The sequence below is a fragment of the Geotrypetes seraphini genome, chromosome 5, assembly GCF_902459505.1.
Source record: "Geotrypetes seraphini chromosome 5, aGeoSer1.1, whole genome shotgun sequence".
NCBI lineage: Eukaryota > Metazoa > Chordata > Amphibia > Gymnophiona > Dermophiidae > Geotrypetes > Geotrypetes seraphini.
The window spans coordinates 53215443-53241702 of NC_047088.1; the positions used below are offsets into that span (position 1 = coordinate 53215443).

The following is a 26260-nucleotide window of genomic DNA, read 5'->3' on the forward strand; positions in this document are numbered from 1 at the left end:
TCTAACTATGAATGTTCCTCACAATTTATGGAATTTTTCTAATTCATTGTAAACCGCATGGAACTTCACGGTCCTGCAATATATAAACTGTTGTTATTTTTATTGTTGCTACTATCAGATATTCACCGCTACACTCTGTAATTCGATGTCTGTGCAATTTATCTTCATTGTAAACCACCTAGAAGTCGCAAGATTGTTGGCGGTATATAAGAATAAAGTTATTATTATTATTATTATTGGTAACTTTCCCCCTGTAGTGCTGATTGGGTGGACATTATAAAGTGGGAGGGGCTCCCCAAGTCACTGCCTAAATGCAGAGCGGGAGTGGGGCTCATGAAGTTGAAATGCTTCCTCCGCATGCGTCTCAATCGCTCTACAGCGATCTGTGGGATCGCTTGTGGGCACGTCCGATCAAATCATTTGCATGGGGACTCTTTAGTGAATTGCTCACCCAGCAAGACTCAGCCCACGTATCGGATCGGAAAAGTGAGTTTAGTGAATCTAGGCCAAAGAATGTTATTTTGCTGCTTATACGATTGGCATGGAAGAGTCTTGGCAGCCAGTGTTTAAGCATGGGTGACTTGGGCCCATGCAGATTAGCGGGTGCAGCTCTGGTCATCTTCTTTAGTAAACTGGATGGGCTATGCAGGTACTTTATCTGCCATCATTTAAATTTTTGTACACACTATATAGCATAATATCATAATATCCAAAAATCCAATAGCAGCAGCATTTCATCTTAGTTCACTTTAAATATTAACACAATGTAAACTGCTTTGATTTTTCGTAAGAATAGCAGTATAACAAATTTCTGAATAAATTAAAACAAAAAGTTATTTTCTTAAAGGAAAAAAGCTCCTTTTCATGCTTTGCTATATGTTGTCCTCTTCCTTTAAGTTATTTCTCCTCCACCCCCTTATTGAGTCTACCAGGGTTTCACTAAGATTAAGCAGTTCTATTGGGAGAGCAAGGCCAGAGATTCAAAATGACTGAGGCATCAACAGAAAAATATTTTGTGTACAAAGTTCAAAATCAAAGAGATAATATGCTTTTGTTAAGTTACATTATTCTCCCTTACATGCAACATCATATCTCTAAACCCAGTCAGCTGGGTTTTTAAGATAGCCACTATAAATATGTATGATACACGAAGATTATTCAAAAGGTTTCCGCACTTTCATGTTTTCATCAAAAACATTCTTTTCTGATGGCATTAAGAAGTTAGTAGGACACTGGGAAAAATGTATCACAAAACGGTGATTATGTGGAAAAGTTATGAAATTTGCTTTTGAGATATTTAATAAATAGTGTTTAAAAAAATAAGTGTGGAAACTTTTTGAAGATCTTCATAGATTTGCATATCAAGGGGGCAAGGTATACAATTCTGACTCATGCCCCAAGGACTAGGTTGAGAAGCACTGCTCTAAATTAAGCAAATTGACTAAGCTTATTTTTGAATCTTAAACCATGGGATACATTTGTTTTTAGAACTAATTAGTAACAAAGTGAAGGCATGCAGATAAACCAATTATTAAGTCTTTACCTTGACAGCGAACTCCATGTTTGTAATTATATGTACGCATCGCTTACATACAGAGTAGGAGCCAACCCCAATATCCTCCTTCAGTTCATACATATCAGTAAATCGTGCACCATTTCCATGAAACTGCTTAACAAATAAAATATGATATTTAGAAAATATAACAAGTAAAAACAACCTACGTTTAACCAGCTCCTAAACTGGGACAGATCCTTTATAAGATGCTTGTTGGATATTGACAATCTTTTTTCTAAAGGGTTGGGGGAGGGGAGATACTAAGCTATGGTTAAATATGGTATTTTACCATAGCTTAGTTTGCCACAGGAGTCACTAATCTATGATGACTCAGTACAATAGGTTACTGATCCCATGATAAAATGAATAACGCAACTTGTGATAAATCTCGCAAGCTGTGTTAATCAGTTCCAGAAGGACAAAGGACTGCTAATTCACAGTCTGATGCTCCTAAACCTTCTTAACAGAGTTTTAGTTTCTCAATATGAGCACACCTTTCATTTCTTCTCCCCATGAAGATCCCCAAACTCCTGAAGGCCTTCTGTAATTATATTGCAGCTTGACCCCTAGTGGTAGTACTACAAGACCACCATCAGTGGTTGACAGCACTATTTTGAACCTTGTGCAAGTGGAAATAAGAACAAGGAGAAATTAGGTTCTTACCTGTTAATTTTTTTCTTTTAAGACTCTCCAGACCAGCCCAGTTCACTGATAGGTAATAGCCCACCAGCAGATGGAGACTGAGACAAAATCTTTTGGATGTAATACAAGTAGCTGTGCTTCCCCCCAATATATTCAGTCTGTCAAATTGCCAAGCAGAACTAAGAAGTAATAAGTATAATAGTATCAACACTCCGAACAGGAGTAACAACTAACTGTTGAAATTTGCATAGAAAAAGCCCCTTCAGCAAACGTCCACACAGCTTGCCAGCTATGCCAGATGAGCCAAAACCGCTGTTCTTTTTAATCTCCCTGACCCTAGAAAAATACTAGAATCCGCAGAAAAAAAAACACACTCTTCACGCGCATCCTAAAAGAACAACAGACTGGGCCAGTCTGGAGAGTCTAAAAGGAAGAAAATAAGCAGATAAGAACCTAATTTCTCCTTCTTTAGCAACTCTCCAGACCAGCCCAGTTCACTGATGAGAAATACCAAAGCAGTACCCATCATGAGTGAGACCCCCAGAGGGCAGCCACCAGAACACGCTCACCAAACACTTTGTCCCGAAGCGCCTGAACGTCTACACGGTAGTGTCATACAAAGGAATGGAGAGAACACCAAACTACAGCTTTACAGATACCCATTGGAAGTACAAGAAAAGACTCAGCCCAAGAAGCTGTCTGACTCTGAGTGGAATGAGCCTTGAGAAATTCCGGAACAGGCTTCTTATGAAGAAGGTATGTGGAAGCGATAGTCTCCTTGATCCAGTGTGCAATGGTAGCCTTGAAAGCACCTCCCCCCTTACAAGGACCCACTAAAAGGACAAAAAGATGATCCGATTTCCGGAACTCCTCGGTCCGCTGAACATAAGAGCGAAGATTCCGACAGACATCCAACTTGCACAACTGCCTTTGCGCCGAAGAGCCCTCCCGACTACCCAAGACCAGAAGGACCACAGACTGATTGACATGAAAAGGTGCAACCGCCTTTGGCAGAAAGGAAGGAACAGGCTACAGAACAACATGCTCCCTAGAAAACTCCAGGAAGGGAGGCCTACAAGAGAAAACTGCAACTCAGAAAAGCATCTCGCAGAAGTAATGGCCACCAGGAAAACCACCTTGTGAGTAAGGTCCTTCAATGAGTAGGAACCCAGGGGCTCAAAGGGAAGGCACACGAGCATAGACAGAACCAGATTGAGATCCCAGGCCAGAACCGAAGGTCGCACTGGAGGCCAAAGCAATTTGGCCGCTCTCAAAAAGCGAACCACGTCCGGATAAGAAGTTAAATGCTTAGCCTGCAGCAAACCGCGAAATGCAGACAAAGCTGTAAGTTGAACCCAGAGAGAAGACCAGGCCAGGCCCCTGTCCAGGCCATCCTGAAAGAACTCCAAGATGTGAGGCAAAGAGTGCGAGAGGAAACCACTCCATGTGCAGCACACCACTCCTCAAAAATATGCCAAACACGCCAAGCACATAAGACCGAGAAGTGGAAAGCCTCCGGGACCCCAAGAGAGTGGAGATCGCTATTAGAGAATGACACGGTGACAAAATTCATCACCGTTCCCGTCCCCACGGATAACCGCGGGAAACCATCTTCATGTCATTCTTTAAGGAGAGAGGGAAGAATCAGAGTATAATTGGGCAAAACCACTGACCCGCAAGCTTTACTTTGAAGAATGCTGGTGTAGAAGGACCGAGGTTGAAATAGACACTAGAAAATGACATGGGATTATTTCCCGCGGTTATCCGCGGGGACGGGAACGATGATGAATTTTGTCACCGTGTCATTCTCTAATCGCTATCTGAATAACCTTTTTTTATTTTTACCTGGGCGCTCCCTCTCAAGAGCCAAGCCGTAAGACAAAATGGACCCGGATCGAACATTGGAATGAGGCCCTGAATCAGAAGATCAGGTGAGAGGGGGAGTGGGAGAGGATCTGCCATGAGAAGATGAACCAGATCTGTGTACCACAGGTGCCTGGGCCAGTCTGGAGCCACCAGGATCACGTGGCCGGGGTGCCGAGCAATGCAACTAACTCTGCCCACCATCGAACATGGAGGAAACACGTAGAGGCCTTTCACTAGCCAAGTCTGTACCAGAACATCCAGTCCATTGGCCTGAACATCCCGGCGCCGACTGAAGAACCGGGGTGCTTTGGCATGACACTTGTGGCCATCAGGTTCAGGACTGGGTGACCCCAAGTCTGCACAATCAACTCGAAGGCTGCGGGATGGAGACAACACTCTCCGGGATCTAGCATGTGACGACTCATGAAGTCTGCTTGGACATTCTCCACTCCCCTGAAAGGATCCCTCCAAGCTCAGTCTGGCACCAGACAGGGACAAGAAGGGCACTAAACAACTTTCAACAGTCCTACACTAACCCAGGAAAGACTGGCACAGCTTACCACACCTGCTTGGAGACTGAGAACAGACTGAATATATTAGGGGGAAGCACAGCTACTTGTATTATAGCCAAAAGGTTTTGTCTCAGTCTCCACCTGCTGGTCATGGTGAACTATTACTCATCAGTGAACTGGGAAGGTCTGGAGAGTTGCTAAAGAATTGGTGTTTGGTCTTGTCCGAGACCCACTATACCACCAGAGAATTGATAAAGACAGGCCTATGGAAAGTGGAATATAAGAGGTGGGGAGGGGAGAGGGGTCTGATCTCTCTGGTGGAAGCACTCTTCATTATGGAAAGCTCTGGCCTTTTAAGATGGCTTTTGAAGCTCCTGGGAAGGAAAAATAATGCCAGCTTTAAAAGTTGGCTTTATATTTCTATGAATAAACAGTTTGTAGAGTTCAATGCATGAAGTGCTTTGCATACATACAGTATGTAGGGTTACCATATGGCTCAAGAAAAAGGAGGATGGATTGAGATATCCGGGTTTTACTTCCACTGAAAACAATGGAAGTAAAATCCGGATATCTCAATCTGTTCTCCTTTTTCTGGAGCCATATGGTAACTCTATACATATGCATGCTTTGCATTTCAATATTATGCAGGCTTGTTCATTCACTAACATGCATTATAGCAAAATAATACATTAATTTGCCATTTAAGTTATATTAAGAGAATAATGCATGGTTTTTGCCCTTTAATGCAATAAATAACACCCTAAGGGAGATTCAGGAGACATTTCTCAACAAAAAAAGAGAAACGTCTTTACTGAATCTGATCTCAAGTTGTCTTCAATGAAAACACATATACAGTGGTGTACAAAAGTCCTGGTTGATGCATTTTAAGCTATGTAATCATTTGTTATGTATTATATTATTTAATTTTCCATTCTACTATCATATGTTCAGTTACTATACATGTACATTTGTATTTGTTTCAAAAGAGAAGGTAGACTGTAGAAATATTAAAATTTACATCAACTATAAATGTTAATTTAAGACAAATCTACTCCATGAATACAACAAATATGAATCAGAATAAGCTATTTCAGTTAAATCTCTTAAGTACAGTCTATTCTGCATTCTCAATTTATTACACATAAATATTTAAGAATGCAAACAAGTACTGAAAACATGATAAGAATAGCTCATGCAATACATTCTAACCCTTCTGCATGCATACATGTGTAAGTGTATGTGTATTTATCTGTGATGTCTCTGACCTGGAAAATTGAGAGGAAGGACAGTTTGAATGGAGTGGTACCCTAGTATTATGCTGGTTTGCAAAAAAATAATAAAATGAAACCATGTGTAATAAATATACAGCAGAGTCCTGATTATCCAGCATATCATACTTAAAGGTGCCCCATATATTTTACAGAATGTAGTAATTCTACTTCACTATGTAAAAAGCAAGTTAGAGAGAACGTGAACTCGCAGGCCTTGAGCATGCGCAGATGCTCAATGCCCAGCAAGAAGAGGAGGCAGATCTTCTGGCACCGGCACCAACCCACAGGACATGCCGGTGCTGGTTCCCAGGCCCAGAAGACGGTAAGAAGCAGCAGGGGGGTGCCGGATCGCGGGGGGGGGGGGAGGGGGCCAGATCGCCGGGGGGGGGGGGGGTGCTCGTAAATCGAGCCACGCTCGGTTTCCGAGGTGCCGATTTTGCAAATGTTTTGCTCGTCTTGCAAAACACTCACACACCGGTGCACTCGTAAACCGAGGTACCACTGAATAGTAATTAAAGCTTAGACTCACCTTTTCTCTCCCTTACAGTACTCACTGTTGTTACTTATACCTAGGGAGGTATGTGCAGCTATCTTTAAATATTTGTTATGAATATGCAAAAATGTATAGCATTGTTACTAGTGGTGTGCCATTTTTATAAGTGATATTGCTGCAGGGCTGTCAGGTAAGATTTGTCTCTTTGCGGATGATACCAAAATCTGCAATAGAGTAGACATCCTGGATGGTGTGAAGAACATGAAGACAGACCTAGTGAAGCTTGAAGAATGGTCTGAAATTTGGCAGCTAAAACTTAATGCTAATAAATACAAGGTCATACATTTGGGCTGCAAAAACCTGAAGGATTGGTACCAGTGGGGGTGAAGAACTTATGTACATGACAGAAGAGCGGGACTTGGGTGAGATTGTATGTGATGATTTTAAGGTGGCCAAACAGGTTAAAAAGATGACGGAGAAAGCTAGAAGGATACTAGGGTGCATAAGAAGAGGTAAGGCCAATAGGAAAAAAGGAAGTATTGATGTCCCTGTATAAGGCTCTGGTAAGACCTCACTTAGAATATTATGTACAATTCTAGAGACCGCACATTCAAAAAGATATAAAAAAGATGGAGTCGGTCCAGAGGAAGGCTACTAAAATGGTACATGGTCTTCATTATAAGGCGTATGGGGACAGACTTAAAGATCTCAATATGGATACTTTGTAGGAAAGGCGGGAAAGGGGAGATATGATAGAAATGTTTAAATATCTACATGGCTTAATGTGCATGAGTCAAAGCTCTTTTAATTTGAAAGGAAGTTCTGGCATGAGAGAGCATAGGATGATGTTAAGTGGTGATAGGCTCAGGAGTAATCTAAGGAAATACATTTTCACAGAAAGGGTGGTGGATGTGTGGAACGGTCTCCTGGAGGAGGTGGTGGACACAGAGGCTGTGTCTGAATTCAAAAAACAAATGTTTAAAAAGACTTCTAAAATGTATGAAGTCACAAAGCCAGAGGAGTACCTGGAGTACTGCGTCCAGCACTGGTTGCCGTACATGAAGGAGGACACGGCACTACTCGAACGGGTCCAAAGAAGAGCGACTAAAATGGTTAAGGGGTTGGAGGAGTTGCCGTACAATGAGAGATTGGAGAAACTGGGCCTCTTCTCCCTTGAAAAGAGGAGACAGAGGGGAAATGATCGAACCATTCAAGATAATGAAGGGAATAGACTTAGTAGATAAAGACAGGTTATTCATCCTCTCCAAGGTAGAGAGAACGAGGGCACTCTCTAAAGTTAAAAGGGGATAGATTCCGTACAAACGTAAGGAAATTCTTCATCCAGAGTGGTAGAAAACTGGAACGCTCTTCCGGAGTCTGTCATAGGGGAAAACACCCTTCAGGGATTCATGACAAAGTTAGACAAGTTCCTGCTGAACCAGAACATACGCAGGTAGAGCTAGTCTCAGTTAGGGCGACGGTCTTTGACCTAAGGGCCGCCGCGTGAGCAGACTGCTGGGCACGATGGACCACTGGTCTGACCCAGCAGCGGCAATTCTTATGTTCTTATGAGGGATAGGCATGTGGGATTTCTTAGAGAGAGAAAGAGATAATGGTTATTGCGGATGGGCCGTTTGGCTTTTATCTGCCATCATATTTCTATGTTTTTATGTTAGAATGACCTTGTGGACTAACTGTCCACTTGTTTCTTGGGCAGTATGTTTTTTTGGACACAAGCTAGTTGTGATGAGGAACTAAGGAAATGATCTCCCGCCCAGGCTTTTATTTTGAAACAGTTTGCTTTATGCTGAGGGAAGCATGATTTTAATTATTTGATTTGTGTTGCTGTTGCCCATGGAAGGTGTGGGAGAATTCTGCAAAATAAAATGGAAAAAGAGTGGAGCTTTCATCTCTGCACTGGGAAGCCCCACCAAAATAAAGTTGTGCATGGGGCAACAGCATTAACAGAAGTCTGGAAAAAGAACCCATTGCCTTTTTATTTTGGAAAGCACAGACAAACAATGGTCTGTGAATAACGCAGTGGTTGAAGTTACAATCTAGAAATAGTCAATACTTTGATGGTAAAACATCAGGACTGTGAAAGAATGTCATATCTAACAATATGTCATAATATATCAGTGTTAAATATTGTCATTTACATTATTGTAAAGATGAAAATATGAAAAAGAGTATAATTTGCAAAAATAGCAAAGTTACTTACTTGTAATAGGTGTCATCCAAACACAGCAGGCAGATATGTGGGTGACGTCATCCATGGAGCCCCGGTATGGAAAGTCAACAAGTGCACTGTCATTTTAAAAACTTGAAGACCGTCCAACCCACGCATGCATCTGTGCCTTCCCAGCTGGCTCATGGAACCATCAGTTCAGTAACAAAGCTAGAAGCCAACTAGGGGAGGTGGGAGAGTTGTGAGACTATCTGCCTGCTGTCCTCGGTTAACACCTGCTACAGGTAACTATCATATTTTTTTGCTCCATAAGACACACATTTTTTTCCACTCAAAAGTGGGTGGAAATGTCTGTGCGTCTTATACAGCGAAGTTACCTTTTTAAAACACCCCCACTCCATTGTACCTTTTTAAATGTCCCTTATAGCCTGATGGTCCAGCGGAGTATTGGCCAGCAGGAGCGAGTTTTCCTACCTGGGCCTGCTCTGCTTTATGAATGGCTGCCGCCAGTTCTTGTGGGATTCGCGATAACTGACAGGAGCCATTCAGAAAGTAGCATGGGCCTAGGCAGGAACGAGCTTCTGATCCCTTCCCCGCTGCTTGTCACCCGCCCGCCACCGCCTTCAACTTCATGCTCGGCGTCCTGCACGTCCTGCTGCCCTGCTTTTGCTAGGGAGGCACACAGGGGCAAAGCCAGTGGGGTCCAATCTCGGGGCTGGGGGAGCGCAAAGTGTGCGGGCAGAAAACAAAGAGCAGAGCGAGTGAGATTGCAAGGTTCTGCAGAGATGTGTGTGTGTGGGGGGGAGGGCTGGTTGCATTGCGATCCTGGGGGCTTTTGTCTGGAGAAGGGAAAGATCGCATGTATAGGAGTCAGAAGGCTCATCCGCATGGATGTTGAAGTCACCGAGAATAAGGGAGGGAGAAGAGAGTTCAAGAAAGGAGGAGAGCTAGGAGTCAAACTCGTTGAGGAAGGAGGAGAGGGATTTGTCAGGGGGTCGGTAAGTAACCGCTACTCTGAGAGACAGGGGGGCAAATAGACGGATGGAGTGAACTTCAAAGGAAGGAGAACAGCGAGACTGAGGCAGAAGAAGGGGTTGATATTTACAAGATGGTGAGTGTAAGAGTCCAACACCGCCTCTGTGACCATCCGGGCAAGGTGTGTGTGTGAGAAAAGGTACCCTCTCCATGACACAGGGTGGCAGCTGAAGCGGAGTCTTCAGGGCAGAGCCAGGTTTCAGTTAGTGCTAGAAGGTGGAGCTTTTTAGAGATAAAGAGATCATGCTGTAAGTTTGTTGGATATGGAGCGGGGTTTCCACAAGGCACATGAGAAGGGCATGAAGGAACGAGGAAGGAGGGGAACAGAAATAAGATTTGTTAGATTACAGTGTGATCCCCACGAATAGGCCGAGGGATGATTGGGAGGACCGGTTTTAGGATCGATGTCCCCAGCAGAGAGCAAGAGAAGGAGGATATGAGAGAGTGTGGGAGAGGCATGGGGCTACGCAGTGGTAGAGATGCATATAAGTAGAGTGGGGATCTCTGTATGAATAGGAGAGAGTGTAGTAGCTGTAAGGCTGAGAAGAGGGTGGGGGAGAAGAGAGAGGGTGAGGTGGTAAAACTGAAATGTGACTGGTGTGATGGTTGGAGGTTAAGTGGTTTAGGGGAGAGGAGCACAATAAAGCTCACCAGATAAATGGGATTGATAGCCAGCAATCACTGGGGCTCACTGCCATACTCCTGCAGCTCCTGGCATCATCCCACCATGTTATAACAGTGGATAGGCTCCAGAATGAACAGCTACACAGCCATAGCTCCTTACGCTATCCAGCAATTGAATGGCTCACCATGGTCATTCCACAAAGCCAGAAAAAAACAAAGGTCTGGCACAAAATGGCATACCCATTGCTCGTGCAGTTACCGTCACGTAAGAAAAGTTTGAAGTAATGCCAGCAGCGCCAAATATGAACCATAGAAGACATGCCTCCAGGTATCAGCCTCCAACAAGAAAAGAATTACTGAACCGTATCCCAAACCCAAACTGCCAAAATTCCCTCAAAAATTTTTTATACACACATGCATCCATATATACACCCCCTCCCTTCTCATCCTCCGAAAAATTGCCTTCCCGCTCTTACCTTCTCAGTGCTCACCATATCCAGCTCCTCCTACTTCTCACAACCCTCCAATCACTTTCCCAGTCACCCATTCACCCCAGCAATAGTCCTTTTCCCTCTAACACCACCTCAATAACACCCCCCCCATACACACACACACAAATAACCCTACCAATGCCTCCCCTTCCAAACCTAACATGCTTACTGGGGTTCAGCCGTGTTTTTAGTCCCCAGCCAATTACTGTGGGCCTTTTTGTGTGGTCATTTTTGGCATTTTTGGCAATTTGAGTACTCAATGTCATATGTTATACAATTACAGACCCCTGACACACTGAAACATAGCTGTGTCAGGTCATTACGAGTGCCTGAATTAATCTGATGTTTGATTTTTAATAAATCCTTGCATCCTGCTGGACTCCCAGGATCTCTTTTCATTCCTCAACTTGGTCATGATCAATGCTGTTTTTAGTTCCTAGAACATTTACCACGCTTTAAAAAATATCTTGATAATAATAAAGCTTGACATGATTAATGTAAATAGTGGAGCAGCAAAGTTTAAAAAACAATATTAAATCAATACCGGTCTCCGCCCGTTCGGGTGTTTTGTTGTTTGTCTGTTTGGGGTTTTTTTTCCTGTATACTGAAAATGCTATATCACTTGCTCTGTTTGTTTGGACTTTCTCATTTAATAAACTGATTTGGAAAAAAAAATAAACTTATTTGACAATTATAATTAACAAATGAAGCCAATCACAGGTATTTTTAAGGAAAAAATTTGGACCAGGAGAGGGAATAAGCACCTCTGGATGAAGTACAGCAGAAAATAGCACAAATGGCCCCAAAAACAGATGTGAAGGAACAACATTTATTAATGGACCTGCCACAGGCCATGTTGTAGCAAAACGTCTGCATCAAAGGTCAGCTAGATGAATGTTCCAACAGAATTGTACCATTTAGCTCAACCAGGGTAAATCTGGGGTGCATCTAGCTCATGTACTTGTTAAAACATCATGCCCAGATACCTTGATTAGCATTAGTCAAAACAGGGCTGTGTGGTACAATAGTCTGTGATCAAGATTATTCATAATGCAGGTATCTGCCTAAACATGGCCTATCTTGGGTCCATTAACAAATTTTGTTTCTACAAACCATTTCATAGAGCCATTTGTGCTATTTTCTGCTGTGTAAGGATAAAATTTAACATTTGTATTAGTATGGTTCTTCAGAAAAAGCAATTATTTAAAGAGATATATATATTTATTCCACTGACCAAACAGATATACTATGATTTCAAAGCTATACAAAGTAGATAAAGAAACAATTGGCATAATATGGCATGCTCATTCTTGCAATGAATCCTATCATAAAACAAACTTGTGCAATATTATTAGATGTTATAAATCTTCAATACTCAACAAAAAGAAAAGAAATGCAAATTACCTGGACTACAGGCAATACGCTACTGAGGGAGGAGATTTTATGTTCTTCTATGGTAGATGTTGCAACAAAGCTAAATCCTTTGAAAAGCTGGTGTGCATTAGCACTTGGAGGAACTCCTGGAGAGTCTGGATATTCAAGATGCAAATAATGGAAGAATTACATTACATATTTACTTATTAATGAAAAAACCCCTCTTTTTGGCAATGTTTTAATATTGATTTTTTTCGAGAAACAATCATCAATACACCTCATTGAGGTAAGACAGGGTAGATAAAAATCAATGATTAAAAAAGGTGGATTTTTTAAAATTGATTTTTCCTCAGAAAAGCAGATTTTCTAGTTTTCTATTTAAGATATCATAGTCCAAAAGTTATTCATCATGAAATAATAACTATTTTTTAATTATGTAGCATGAAGCTGTATATTCATGCAATGTTTAAATTTTTGGGTAAATGAATTCCAATAATCCATTCATACTGTCATAATTTTTCTATCTAGAAGATATTGTCATAGATGCATGGTTTGGCATTTCTCAAAACTGTGAATTTGTGACTGCAGAGATAACATGCTTCTTCATAGCAAAAATGTTATAAAATATACAGAATTGAGAAAAAGACCTTAGCCTCATTGCTCCTTTGCAAATTGATGTATACAGAATCAACCCCTTACCTCTTAAGTGCTAAGTTTATATATCTGCACAAGAAGCTAAGTGTGAGGAGGGAGGGTCAAGCAATATAAATGAAAGTGAAACCTTTTGAGCAAATCTTGGGATCTTTGTGTATATAGCCTGAGGTTTATCATATTATAAACCTATAATGATAGCATGTCATAAGAGAGATCCAGTTTGGGAATATTTTAATGAAGTTCCTCTACTAATGAGTAAGACACGCATGCATGCAAAATGAGCTGGGGGTTGGAAGAGAGGGAAAGAGAGAGGCCCCTGCACATGCTGGGATTGAGTGGGTAGGGAGGGAAAGAGATGCCCACCCACTTTGGGCTCAGGCCCACCATAAATTGACTGCCTGTCTACGACACTGGGTCTAAAGCAGAGGTATCCAACCTGCGGCCCAAGGAATGCATGCGGCCCCGTGAAGTATTTTGTGCGGCCCCAGACGAGGGCGATGCAATGTTTTCCTCTGTTGCCCCCGGGTGTTTACCATCTTGCCGGCTCCCTCCTCTGTCTTGCAGCAGCATTTGCACGTTTGTGTGGAGCTAGAAACATTTTTTTCCGGCCAATGCGGCCCAGGGAAGCCAAAAGGTTGGACACCCCTGGTATAAAGGGTAAAAATGTTAAGCTAAGTCTTGATAAGTGAAGTAAAGTCCACAATGATCCTGTTGTATGTGCTTGCATAACAGAAGAAGGGAATGTCTTTCTTGTAGAAACAATTGATATCTCAGGACATGCACATACAGCAGAATATTTACAAGAAGTAACAGCAAAAGCTATAATAAAATGTGAACAAAAATTCAAATGTCTTGTATGCAGTTTAGTCACAGACAAAGGCCGCAAATGTATCCAAGATGAGAAGAAATTTAGAAGAACTTAAAGAAAATGCCAAGTTAGTAACATATGGCTGCAGTGATCATTTACTGCACCTCCTAGCCAAAGACTTCAGTGTCATTGAAATTGCTAAATACATCCATAATAATAATTTTGCAGCAGCAGTTCTGAAAAGAATAGATGGAACCAAGCTAACACTACCACAAGATGTTAGATGAAACTCTTTAGTGGACTATTTTGAGCAGTATATCCAAAACTGGCCTATTCTGATGACAGTTTGTGAACAAATTCAAGAGAAAATAGATGGCACTTTTACGACCAAAATCCTTAACATCAGGTTTAAGATAAATGTTGAAGATATGCTGAGAATCCTGAAACCCATTTCTGAAGCTTTAATCAAAATACAGAAAAATAGCTGTTTTATTGCTGATGATGTTGAAATTTGGAAAATACTAAGTGAGTATTTAAAAACAACTGCACAATGACAGAATTAAATTACAAGCATTAAAAAAAACAACAAATGGGACAAGCACCATCTCTAGCTCATTTTCTTGCAAATATTGTCAATATCCAGTACCAGGGCCAAACATTAAGGGCTCCTTTAACAAAGCCGTGCTAGCGGTTTTAGCGCATGCACCAGATTAGCGCACGCTAGCCAAAAATCTACCGCCTGCTCAAAAGGAGGTGGTAGCAGCTAGCGCGCGCTATTCTACACATTAAAGCCCTAGCGCGGCTTTGTAAAAGGAGCCCTAAGTGTTGACGAAGAGGCTTTAGCTATGACATGGGTATCCAGGAATCATCCATCTGTAATGCTAACTATGATAAATTTCAGCACTATGAGTAAAGGGGAACCATTCAAGAAATATATGTTTGCCAAGGATGTTTTAAAGAAAGACACACCAGTGAACTTGTGAAGGTCCCTCTTAAGCACTTGTATTTAGATACTTTGAAGTAATGAGTTCACTTTTAAACAGCAGTAGCTTCTGCTGACATAGAATATTGTTTTGTTTTTTATGTTCTTATTAAGGTAATGATTATTTTTCTCCTTTCAATAAAGTACAGTAGAAAAGTTGTCCAAATATGAATGAATAACCTATTAAACAGGAGATAAATAATTATGAAATTACTGTGAATTATGTATTTCTAATAGTATACCGTATATACTCGAATATAAACAGAAATTTGGGGGTCTCGGTTTATCTTCAAGTTTACACTTGAGTACTTCTCTAACAAGTTTTAAATATATCAAAATTTAAACCTACTAGGGGTCTGGCTGTAGGGAATGGAGTTGCAGGGTCAGGGGCAGGCCCGACATGCGAGGCAGGCAGCTGATACCAGCCACTGCAGTCGTCCATGTTGTTTGCTGGCCACGGGGAAGTGGGGCATGAGGAGTCAGCGGAGCTTCTGGATTGCGATCAGCCCTGCCTTCAATCCTGGTCCCACTAAATTGGCTGGCAATGATGTAGCATGGGTCTTTGGGGGCCTTCCCTCTTGCTAAGTCGCTATAGGCTCTGCCAGTCTCAATCCCACCCCCTCTGATGTTACTTCCTGATTTTGATGGGTAGGATCGAGACCGGCAGAGCAATTTAGCAAGAGGGAAGGCCCCAGCTGCAGCTGGCATCATCATTGCCAGCTGATTTAGTGGGATCGAAGGTAGGGCTGATTACTATGTATATGCGCTACTGACTCCTTACTCCCTCTTCCTCCCGGCAAAAAGTAAGGACGACCACCGTGGTGGCCACAGGGATAAATTAACTGCCTGCCTCACATGTTGGGCCTGCCCCAGACCCGCAACTCCATTCCCCACAGCCAGAGCCCCAGGTAAGTGGTGTTGAAAATGTCAAAGGGAAAAGGTGATGGGAAGAGATTTTGGATGAAGGTGGAGGAAGTGAGAGAGAGATGAGGTGTTGGAGGAAAGAGGGGAGAGGATATGCTGGATGGAGGGGGCAAAAGAGTAGAAACTGGTTAGGAGAGTAAAAATAAAGGGGGAAGAGAGGGAAAGAGAAGATGCTGGAAGGAGGAGAGAGGGAAGAGTTAACAAAAAAACTGGAGAATAATGGGATAAGGGAGATGGAAAGACTGTAAAAGGAAGCAGATAGAGATAAAGAAAAATAAATAAGAACATAAGAATAGCCTTAGTGGGTCAGACCAATGGTCCATCAAGCCCAGTAGCCCATTCTCATGGTGGCCAACCCAGACTATGTACAAGATGCAGGCACTGTTTATTTCAAATTTTAATGGTATATACAATCTTATTACCAAACCATGGATCCGACCATGTTTCGGACAACACGCCTTCTTTAGGGGTCCGTGGTAGATAAGGTGTTATGACAAACAGCGTTAAAAGGAACAAACGAGTGCCCAAAGAAAAGTAGTGCTGGGTTATAAAAAAACGTTGCGAATGCAGTAAAAAAAAAAAAAAATCCCCAGCAAATGAAGCTACAGGTTTATAGAGAGCCCAGACAAGGACAATAGCTAACATATTGCTCCATGCCCTTGTCTGGGCTCTCCTTAAACCTGTAGCTTCATTTGCTGTGGTTTTTTTTTTACTGCATTCGCAATGTTTTTTTTTATAACCCAGCACTACTTTTCTTTGGGCACTCGTTTGCTCCTTTTTACGCTGTTTGTCATAACATCTTATCTACCACGGACCCCTGAAGAAGGCGTGTTGTCCAAAACACGGACCGTGTCAGGTCCCTGGTTTGGTAATAAGGTTGTATATACCATTAAAATTTGAAATAAACAGTACCTGCATCTTGTACATAGTCTGCAGTTGTTTTTGGGTTTTTTGCTTTGCTGCTTGGTTTGCTGAAGTTCCTGTTGGATTTTTCTTTTGCTTGCGTTTTCAGCTTTGGAATATATGCATCACAGATATTTGTATTATGTTTACCGTAGTGACTTACTTAGCTGATGGGGAGGGTAAGTGAGCAGTCTTTATAGATTGGCTTACCATGATAACCCAAATTTCTAACCTCGGTTTATATTCAAGTCAACCATTTTCCCCCTTTTTGCAAGGATAAAAAGATTCCTCAGTTTATATTTGGATCAGTTTATATTTGAGTATATGCAGTAACCAAATCAATCATTTTTTATAAAACTGTAAAATTATTCTGAAAAGTTATTTTTCAAAAAAAGAACCCTTCATCTGGTTGTAAATATTAAGATTAAACCAGCAAGAATGAATATTTCTGTAGAAAACCATGCTGTAAATCAAATCTTTCTGATTAGTAACTTAAATCAAATCTACCCTGAGGTAAGATATCAATTTGTTCCCTGAATATTGTTAGTTCTGCATGCTGGTGACTTGACACTTGGGCACAGAAAAATATCATACAGCAGGAAAATGGTAAACAAAACTGAAACTTTAGGATAATCATCATCTGTTGTAGACTGGTTATAGAGTGCTTAGGATATACAGGTAAAGCAAAGTTGCTTACCTGTAACAGATGTTCTCCGTAGACAGCAGGGTAATGCAGCCACACTTGATGGTGAAGTCTCTGACCGAGCCTGGTGTATCAGTTCCCTCCCCTAGCTAAAGTAAACTTTAAGCTTTTTGAGTATGTGCAGGATTGCTTTACTCCTAGAGCCCCCTCCCCTCCTCTTGTCAGGTTCGTCTCTAGCAATAGAAGAGGAGACGAGGGGATGAAGGCTGCATTCCCCTGATGTCTACGGGGAACATCTGTTACAGGTAAGCAACTTTGCTTTCTCCGGAGACAAACAGGATATGCAGCCACACTTGATGATGAGTCCCAAGCTGAAAAAGCATTCGAGAGGAGGAAAGAGTTCAAATTGCAAAGAGGTTACACAAAACTGATTGACCAAACCTAATATCTTGAGCCGAACTTTGGTCTAAGCAAGAGTGCTTGGCGAAAGTATGCACAGAAAAATAGGTAGCTGCTTTACAAATATCCTGGATTGAGATGGACTTCAGGTTATCTATTGAAGTCGCTGTAGCTCATGAGCTATGTGCCCCATTTGAACCCGGGGGGCTTAAAATGAGCTCTCATGTAGAAACCATGTATGCGGTGCATGGTCCATGAAGAAATGGGTTTCTTTTTTGCTGGTTGTTCACAGCTAGCTGGATTAAATGACCTGAATAGTTAAGTCTAGTTGTGGAAATGAGAAGTTGCCTTCAGGTAGAAAAGAAGTGCTCTTTTGCAATCTAAGGAATGAAGATGCTCCTCTGCCTCAGAGGAGTGTGGAGGTGGAAGAATGATAGTAACGGGATGGTCTGAGTAAGGTGGAAATCCGAAATCACCTTATGAAGGAGCTTAAGATGAGTCTGTAAAAGCACTTTATTTGTATAATATGTGACTTAAAGCTTGAAGTTCACTAACTCTTCTAGTTGAAGTGAGTGCAATAAGAAAAGCTATTTTTCAGGAAAGGAAAAGAAGCGGATCCCAACGGTTCAAAAGACACCGTCATTAATAGTTCCAAAACTACACTGAGGCCCCAGGATGGCATACAGCCCTTAGTGAAATTGAAAGAGTGGTAAGACCCACTATAAAATGACAAATGAGAGGATGCTGTGAAAGTAGTTTACCATGCAGTAATGAATAGTACACCGAGATGGCTGACAAATAAAGTCTTACCGAATTTGCTTTGAGTCCTAAATCAGACAAAAGCAAGAACTAGGTGAAGATATGGTCCAGTGGGCAATGAAGAGGCTCTTGACCTTCAGCTTGTGCCCCAAGACAAAAATCTGGTAGGATTTTCTTGTAGAAAGACATCTTGCAGTACTGGTTGAGAAAGAGGAAGGTTGATTATGAATGAATTGTTAAATTCAAAACCATATGATTGAGACTGCAGGGATTGGGGATGCAGTAGGTGGCTGTTTTGCTGAGAGAGAAAAGAAGGATGGTCCCGTAAGGAAATTGGAGGAGCATCCAGAAGATGTAAAAAAAGTAGATTACCATAAATGTCTGGGCCACCCGGGTGCAATGAGTACGAGTTGTGCCTTGTCCGCAAGAACTTTCTGAAGCATCCTGGAAAAGAAAGGCAAAGGTGGGAAGGCCTAGATAAGACTGTGGGCCCACAGAATGGAAAAACAACTCTTGCCAGTGCATGTAGCGCTGGGCATAGAGAGCAAAACAGGTGGCATTTTATGTCGAGTGGTGAAGCGAATAGATCCACTTGAGGAGCCCTCCATTGTTGGAAGATGTCACCGAGGCCTGCAGGATTGGGGGTCCACGTGTGCAGATTAAGTATGCTGCTGAAGGAGTCTGCCAGGATATTGTGTTCCCATGGAATACAGAATGCATGAAGGTCCATATGAGAGAGAGACAGCATAGGTGCACAGAAGGCAAGCTGTTCTGCAGAGAATAAGGGATTTGGAATTCCCTTGTTTATAAAATATGGACACTAGATTGCCTGACTGAAAGACGGTTTCCCCCCGAAAAAGCCATCGGTGAAAGGTTTGAGTGCAGAAAAAAATACTTGGAAGTCTAAATAATTGATATGCAGAGACTATTCGCTGGGTGACCAGTGGCCCTGCATTTTGAGGTTGTCTAGGTGCATCCCCCAACTTTGATTGGAAGCATCAGTGGGGTTGGTTAGGGAAGGTGATGGAAACTGGAAAGGACATCTTCTGTGTAGGCAGGGGGAATGGATCTATCACAACAGGGAATTTTTTAATGTTGAAAGGTAGAGGAATCAGGTGTGATAGCGAGTGGAGACATTGACTCCAGTGAAGTTTGAGGTGCTACTGTAATGGATGCCTGTGAAGTCTGGCATGCTGTACCAGGGAGAGTGAAGCTGTCATGTGGTCCAGTAAGCATAAGATCATCCGAGCTGGTAGGGAAGTTGATTGTGTTTCTTGGTTTACCAGCTTGAGGATGGCCTGATGTCTGTCTCGAAGAAGATAGGCTCATGCAGAGATGGTATCTGAAAGTGCTCCAATGAATGTGAGGGAACAAATTGGAGTGAACTTGGATTCCTCAAAACTGATGATGAAAACCAGTGTTTACGGTGTGTGCACTGTAGTGTAAAAGGTGAGAAGTAGATTGACTTTGAAATGGGCCACTAAGTAGCTAATCGTGGAAGTATGGAAACACAACATAATGATGTTGGGGCGTTTTTTGTTTTTTTTCAAATGTGCCATTACCAGCGCTAGGCAATTGGTAAATACCCAGTTTGCTGACAATAGGCCAAAAGGTAGAAAGAACCTTGTAGAGAAAAATGCTTGTTGAGAAATTTGAAGCGCAAAAAAACCCAATGAGATGGATAGAAGGAACATGAGTGTAGGCACCTTTGAGATCCAGGGCAGTTAACCAATCTTACTGTTTGAGGAGGGGAAAAATCGGAGGAAAATATATCATTCTGAATCCTTCTCTTGGTATACAAGCAATGAGAGGTCTGAAGTCAAGGATTGGCCTGAGTTCTTGGTGTTTGTAGGGAGGAGAAAAAACTTTGAGTAATCTGCAGAGGTGGTACTTCCTCTATGGCATTGGTCTGCAGAAGAAGAGCTAGTTCTGCTGCATGCTGAGATATGTGTTGAGGAGGAATTATTGATGATGGCGGGTTTTGAGAGAGAAGAGGGGATAGGAAATTCAATAGGTATCCCTGAAGCACAATGCTGAGGACACATTGGTCTGCCGTGAATTGCTCCCAAGTGAAAAAAAAAATGAGTTAGCTGTCCACCCTCTAGTCGATTATGTTTACCCCAAAGAGGCAGTCCCCTAACAGGGATCATCCATCAATCTGTCGTGAAGATCCACTCTAACGTCTGTCACCCTTAGTCACGCTATGCATAATTATATCAGAAGCAGCATGTGTTGTTGATATTAAGTGATATGTGGAGTCTTGTAGAGCCACATGAAGGTTAGGCATGGTTTCTGGGGAAGCTGTACTGAGTTGCTGTAGGAGCTGAAGTGCCATGATCTTTGAGGAATCAACTTTAACGCAACAAAATTTATATCCCGAGATCTTATATAACCCAAATCTTTGAGGAAAGCATAGCAGCATGGAAAAGACATCAACCCTGTCCTGGAGGAACATTGGTGGGACAGCTGAAGATTATGACCAGGCACTTTTTGTACCTTCAGATTTTAGCACAAGACACTTAGAAGCCATAGAGACTGACAAGGCTTCTGCCCATTATCCATTCGGGGGTCCGGCAAGACCTAATGACCTGGTAATGAAAATTTTTATTTATTTAATTTTTCAGAGTAGAGTCTTGCAGGATTGAATGAAATCCCTACTCCCAGATGTGGGGTGAGGACTGAGATTTAATTTAAAAAAGAAACCACTGGAATAGTGATCTAGGTCAACATTAATGAGATCTTCCTGATCTAAGTACTTCCTGATAGGCTCTTAAGTCAGAGAAGAGCTTATGGGGATACAAGGGTCCCACGCCACCTCCTGTGGAATATCCCTTAGGTGATCTGTGGGACATTGTTGAACATAGGTCTGACTCTGCTGAAGTTCTAATGCAGGAATAAGAGGAACAGGGACAGAAGGTTGAAGCAGAGGCCATTATCTTGCCTAATGCAAGAGAGGGAGGGAACAACGCTTTAAAGGTACATGTTCTGGTGCTAGAGTAAGCGAAGAGGTAACTTGTGGTTTTGTTTTGTTTTTTAGCCAGGATTTGTGTTAAGGGAAGAACTTTCAGTGTTAGCAGCAGAGAGGTCTGTGAGGCCAAAGCAGGGCCCGCAGGAACTCTCACTGAAGTCATCCATACCAATGGCTCAGTCCCTGCATCCTTTTCCAAGGGACGTGCCGTCAAAGCCTTACCGGAACAGAGGAGTCGTTTGACCCCTGTAAGCCCGGGAGTTTCTGTGTTATATAAGTTGCTGCCAGTGCTGGGGTTTTTCATTTTTATCAGCTGAGGGAGAACAGCCTTTTCCTCCCCTGCAGGACCGAAGCAAAGTCCTGAGGGGAGGGAGCCACTAGTGTTTCCTCTGCTGAAGACCAGGAGTTTCTTCGTTGTATAAGTTGCCACCGGCGCTAGGGTTTGATTTAAGCCAACTGAGATGGAATGGCACTTCCCTTCCCAGTCGGACCAAAACAGAGCCAAAAGTACTTCTTATTGTTTTGCTGTGTTTCCTCTGTTCTGATCTCTGAAAACCTCAGAACTTCTCCTTTGTATAAGGTGCCGCTGGTGCTGAGGTTTGATTTCAGCCAGCTGAGGCGGAATGGCACTTCCCTCTGGACCGAAACAGAGCTCTGAGAGGAGGGAGGCAAAAGTACTTCCTGCTGCTTCGTTCTCTCTTGTATAAGATGCCTCCAGTGCTGGGGTCTGATTTTAGTCAGCTGAGGCGTCATGGCACTACCCTCCCCCGCCAGACTGAAACAGATCTGGTTGTGTTATATTGGTTTTATATATTTTTTTGAAGAGTAGGGTTTTTGTTTCTTTTTTTAAAGGTTTTGTAGTCTGTGGTCGAAATCCGCAGATTGGTGAGTTGTCTGTCCAATTTTGCTGCTCTGGTGGTCAGTAGGTTGTCATACAGTTTTCTTCATTTGACATTTTTGATTGGCGAGTGTGTGAATAGTGTGTGGGTTCTCCTGTGTCTGGTTGAGGTGGATTGAATTGGTCGGTTGTTCCAGTAGGTTGGGCTGTCTCCGTTTATAGCTTTAAATAGTAGGCAGTGGAATTTAAAGTGTACTCTGGCTTGTATTGGGAGCCAGTGTGAGTCGTGGTATGCCTCTGTGATGTGGTTGTATTTTTCCAGTGAATAGATGAGTCTTAGGGCTGTGTTTTGTATTGTTTATAGTTGTTTTATCGTGGTCACAGGGCAGGGGAGATATAATATGTTGCAGTAGTCTATTAGGCCTAGGATTAGAGACTGTACCAAGAGTTGAAATTGTTTTCTGTCAAAGAATTTTCAAACTTGTCTTAGTTTTCTCATAGTTTGGAATGATGTTTTTATTATTTTGTTGATTTGTGGTTGCATGGTACAGCCTCTGTCAATCAGCACTCCAAGGAGTGGGTTGTATGGGGTATGAGGATCGAGTTTATTACTATGTTTGTTAAGGTTGGGGTTTTGTTGTTTTCTAGGAGGATGAAGTTTGCTTTGTCACGGTTAAGTTTTAGTTTGTGTTCTGTCATCCATGTTGCTACTGTTTCAAGTGTTCTGTGTATTGTGCCTACCAAGGAGGGCACTGGTTGGTCAAAGGGGAGGAGAATGGTGATGTCATCTGCATAGCTGGAGAAGGTTAAGCCTTGTTTGTCTAGGCAGGAGTTAGGGAAGCAATGTATAGGTTGAAGAGTGTGGGAGACAGAGGTGATCCTTGGGATACTCCGCAGGGTTTGGACCATGGTTCTGATTTTTCTTTGTTTGTTTACGTGAGTTGTAAGTTATTTTTTTGAGTAATTGATTTGCTTTTGTTTTTGGTCCAGTTGATTTTGAAGGAGTAAGTATAGTGATCTGACCAGAGGGAACGGTACCAGTTTCCGTTTGATGTTTGGATGTCTGGTTGTATGGGCTGTTGGGACATGTGGGCTGCAATATCGAGTTGGTGTCCTTTTTCATGTGTGGTTTGAGGGTCTACTATCTTGCATGTTAAGGCCTCGAGGTATGATAGTAAGGTTTCTACTTGTTTGCAGGATTGGTTTTCGAGGTCTCCTAGGATTAAGTTGTACGTTGTCATTAGTGAGTTTCGGTATATAAAATCATACACCAAAGTCTTTCAACCTTTCAGTATTGATGCTTCCTCTATAGACATTGATGAGTCTTGAGAACCTGTTGGATGTGTCTCCATCAACAAGTCAAAGCCTCAGATTTATGTTTATCAAAGAAATGCCAAAATCTGAAAAACTAGAAAACAACTAGGGATGTAAATCTCTACTAATGAGTCTTTATTAGTGACTGTATGACTGAACATGGTCTGAGCTTTGGCTCCACGAGCCTGCATCAGGGGTCAATAAAGTAATATCTACAACAAAATATATACATTTTAAAACAGATAGAAAAACATATAAAAGATTTTTAACCCTTTCAGGACCATAAGGATCGTAGGCCAATTTTTGTGGTTTTGACGACATTTTTATGGTAAAAAGGGCTTGCAGATGCCAAAAAATTGATTTTTTTTGTGAAATATCATTATTTTTTTTTTTTTAAATCAAACTTCTGGCTTATGGACAGTGTGGCAAGTGAATCTTCTCGTCGATCTGGCAACGACGCTAATGAATGAATGTCGGAACCAGTTTGTTTACATAAAGGCAGTATCATATGGAATCCGTACATATCAAATTTAGAACTGTAGACTATCCCAATCAAAATTTATAGGATTTTAAAGTTATGGGACAAATATGTCCCTTGGTCCTGAAAGGGTTAAAAGAACATCAAGACAACATATGTTTGTACTGTACATATATTAACAATGAAAAAAAATCTAAAAATTAAAATAATGAAAATAAAGAATAAAAATTCATGCTGAATGTCAAATAAGATTGTTTATATATGTAAACTAATATTTTAAACTTTGAATTATGAGGATTAAGTGATATAGGCCCCAATTCACTAAAGTCAGCGATCGTCACTAAACCTGTTTTCACAGGTTTAGCGACAATTGCTGCTAACTGACGTGTTTTCCCCCTCGATCGCCCATTTTCCTATCCGGCCATGCAAATTTGTAAAATCCCATGCAAAATAGCCATGCGACTGATTCATTAACAATTGCTTGGCTCTTTTGCATCGGGCTTTACAATCCTAAAATCCGATTGCTGTAGACCTATCGGCGACAGGTCTGCCTAGTTTTTTTTTTTTCATTTTTTAAAAATGGCACTGATATTTTTTGTGTATTAGCACACGCAAAATATCTGCCCAATAAAAAATTGAAAAAAAGCCCTCCCCCTCCCTTCCTCCTTGAACCCCCCCAAAAATGGCAGGATGGATGCTCACTTCCTCCTGTCGTCGGGCCCCTCCTACAGCTGTCACCATCACCCTCCCTTTAATTCGGGAGCAGGAGGGGTGCTCAGTCCCTCCTGCTCCTCCACCGGCCGCCGTCAGCAATGAAAAGCATGGGGATGGCCTAAGGCATTGATTGGCTCAGGTGCCTCAGGCTCCTCCCTTGGGAGGGGCCTGAGGCATCTGAGCCAATCAGAGACTTCCTTAGGAAGGAGCCTAAGGAAGTCCCTGATTGGTCTACTATTTTGTTTGCTTCTTTGGCCACCGCCACATATTGGGCGGAAGGTTTCAGCATATTGTCCACGATGACACTCAGATCTTTTTCTTGAGCACTGACCCTAGCATCTGGTAACTATGATTTGGATTATTCTTACCAATGTGCATCACTTTGCATTTGCCACATTAAATTTCATCTGCCATTTGGACACCCAGTTTTCCAATTTCTTAAGCTCTTACTGCTGTTTTTCACAATCTGTATGTGTTTTAACAACTTTAAACAGTTTAGTGTCATCTGCAAATTTAATCATCTCGCTCGTATTTCAATTTCTAGATCATTTATAAATAAGTTAAAATAGCACTGGTCCTAGTACAGATCCCTTCAGCACACCACTATGTACCCTCCTTCACTGAGAAAAATGGTCATTTAACCCTACCCTTTGTTTTCTGTCCAATAACCAATTCTTAATCCACAATTGAACTTTACCTGCTATCTTATGACTCTTTAATTTTCACAGGAGCCTTTCATGAGGAGCTTTGTTAAAAGCTTTCTGGAAATCTAGATATACTACATCAAGCGTCCTTCCTTTATTCACACCTTCAAAGAAGTCATGCAAATTGGTGAGGTAAGACCTCCCCCTCGGCTGAACCCATGCTTACTCTGTCTCATTAAATCATGTTCTTAAACATGTTCTAGCTAAGATTTAATGCTAAGAAATGCAAGGTCATGCATTTGGGAATTGTACAGTTTAGGGGGTAAAGAACTTTTGTGCATGAAAGAGGAATGAGACTTGGGTGCGATAGTACATGTATGTGATGATCTTAAGGTGAACAAACAGGTTGAAAAGGTGACAGCGAAAGTTAGAAGGAAGCATTGGGAGCATAGGAAAAAGGAAGCATTGATGCACCTGTATAAGCCTCTGGTGAGACCTCATTTAAAATATTGTGTACAATTCTGGCAACTACACCTTCAAAAAGATATAAACAGGATTTAGTCGGTCCAGAGAAAGGCTACTGAAATGGTCAGAGATAGACTTAGATCTCAATATGAATACGTTGGAGGAGATGCAGGAGACAGAAGATATGATAGAGATGTTTAAATACCTATGTCAACATACTATGGTGCACAACTAAAGGCAATCAATCAATCTTCAGGAATCATCAGAATACCACCCAGGTAATATAACCTTACTGGGGCAATCTCCATTGATTCTGCTTCATTTTTGAAAATATTTTTAATTATGTGATTTTCTAAGCAGCTAAAGCAGGTACAATTTAAATAGTTTTTCTTCTTAGTAATAAAAATTACTTATCTTTGCAACTACACCTCCTCCGACGTGTATCATGTTTCAGATACTTTATTCAGGGAATGAGGTGAAAACCTCCCGCAGTTTTACTTGTGAAGTCATCCAGTTCTGAGTTGCTTATGAGCTGCATCTGTTTAAAAGGTTATATTACATGGTTGGTATTCTGACGATTCCTGAAGATCAACTGATTTCCTTTAGTTGTGCACCATAGTATGTTGTTGTATGAATGTGATATATCATAGCCAAACAATAGAACAAGTGTGATTCATTAGTAAATACCTATGTGGCATAAATACACACGAGGCAAG

General features: G+C 41.7%; 1 protein-coding gene across 7 annotated transcripts in view; it reads right to left on the reverse strand.

Moving 5' to 3' along the window:
• RPS6KA6 (ribosomal protein S6 kinase A6) overlaps nt 1-26260 on the reverse strand; it is a 247171-nt gene that overhangs the window by 54313 nt on the left and 166598 nt on the right. For 4 of the 7 annotated variants that reach the window (XM_033946594.1, XM_033946590.1, XM_033946587.1 and 1 more), the window contains 2 exons: nt 12082-12206; nt 1544-1669 (listed from right to left, as the gene is read on the reverse strand). In XM_033946594.1, the coding sequence (XP_033802485.1) occupies nt 1544-1669; nt 12082-12206 (251 nt within the window). The remainder of the gene's footprint in view (nt 1-1543; nt 1670-12081; nt 12207-26260) is intronic. The other 3 variants (XM_033946591.1, XM_033946589.1, XM_033946593.1) reach the window with 2 other exon arrangements.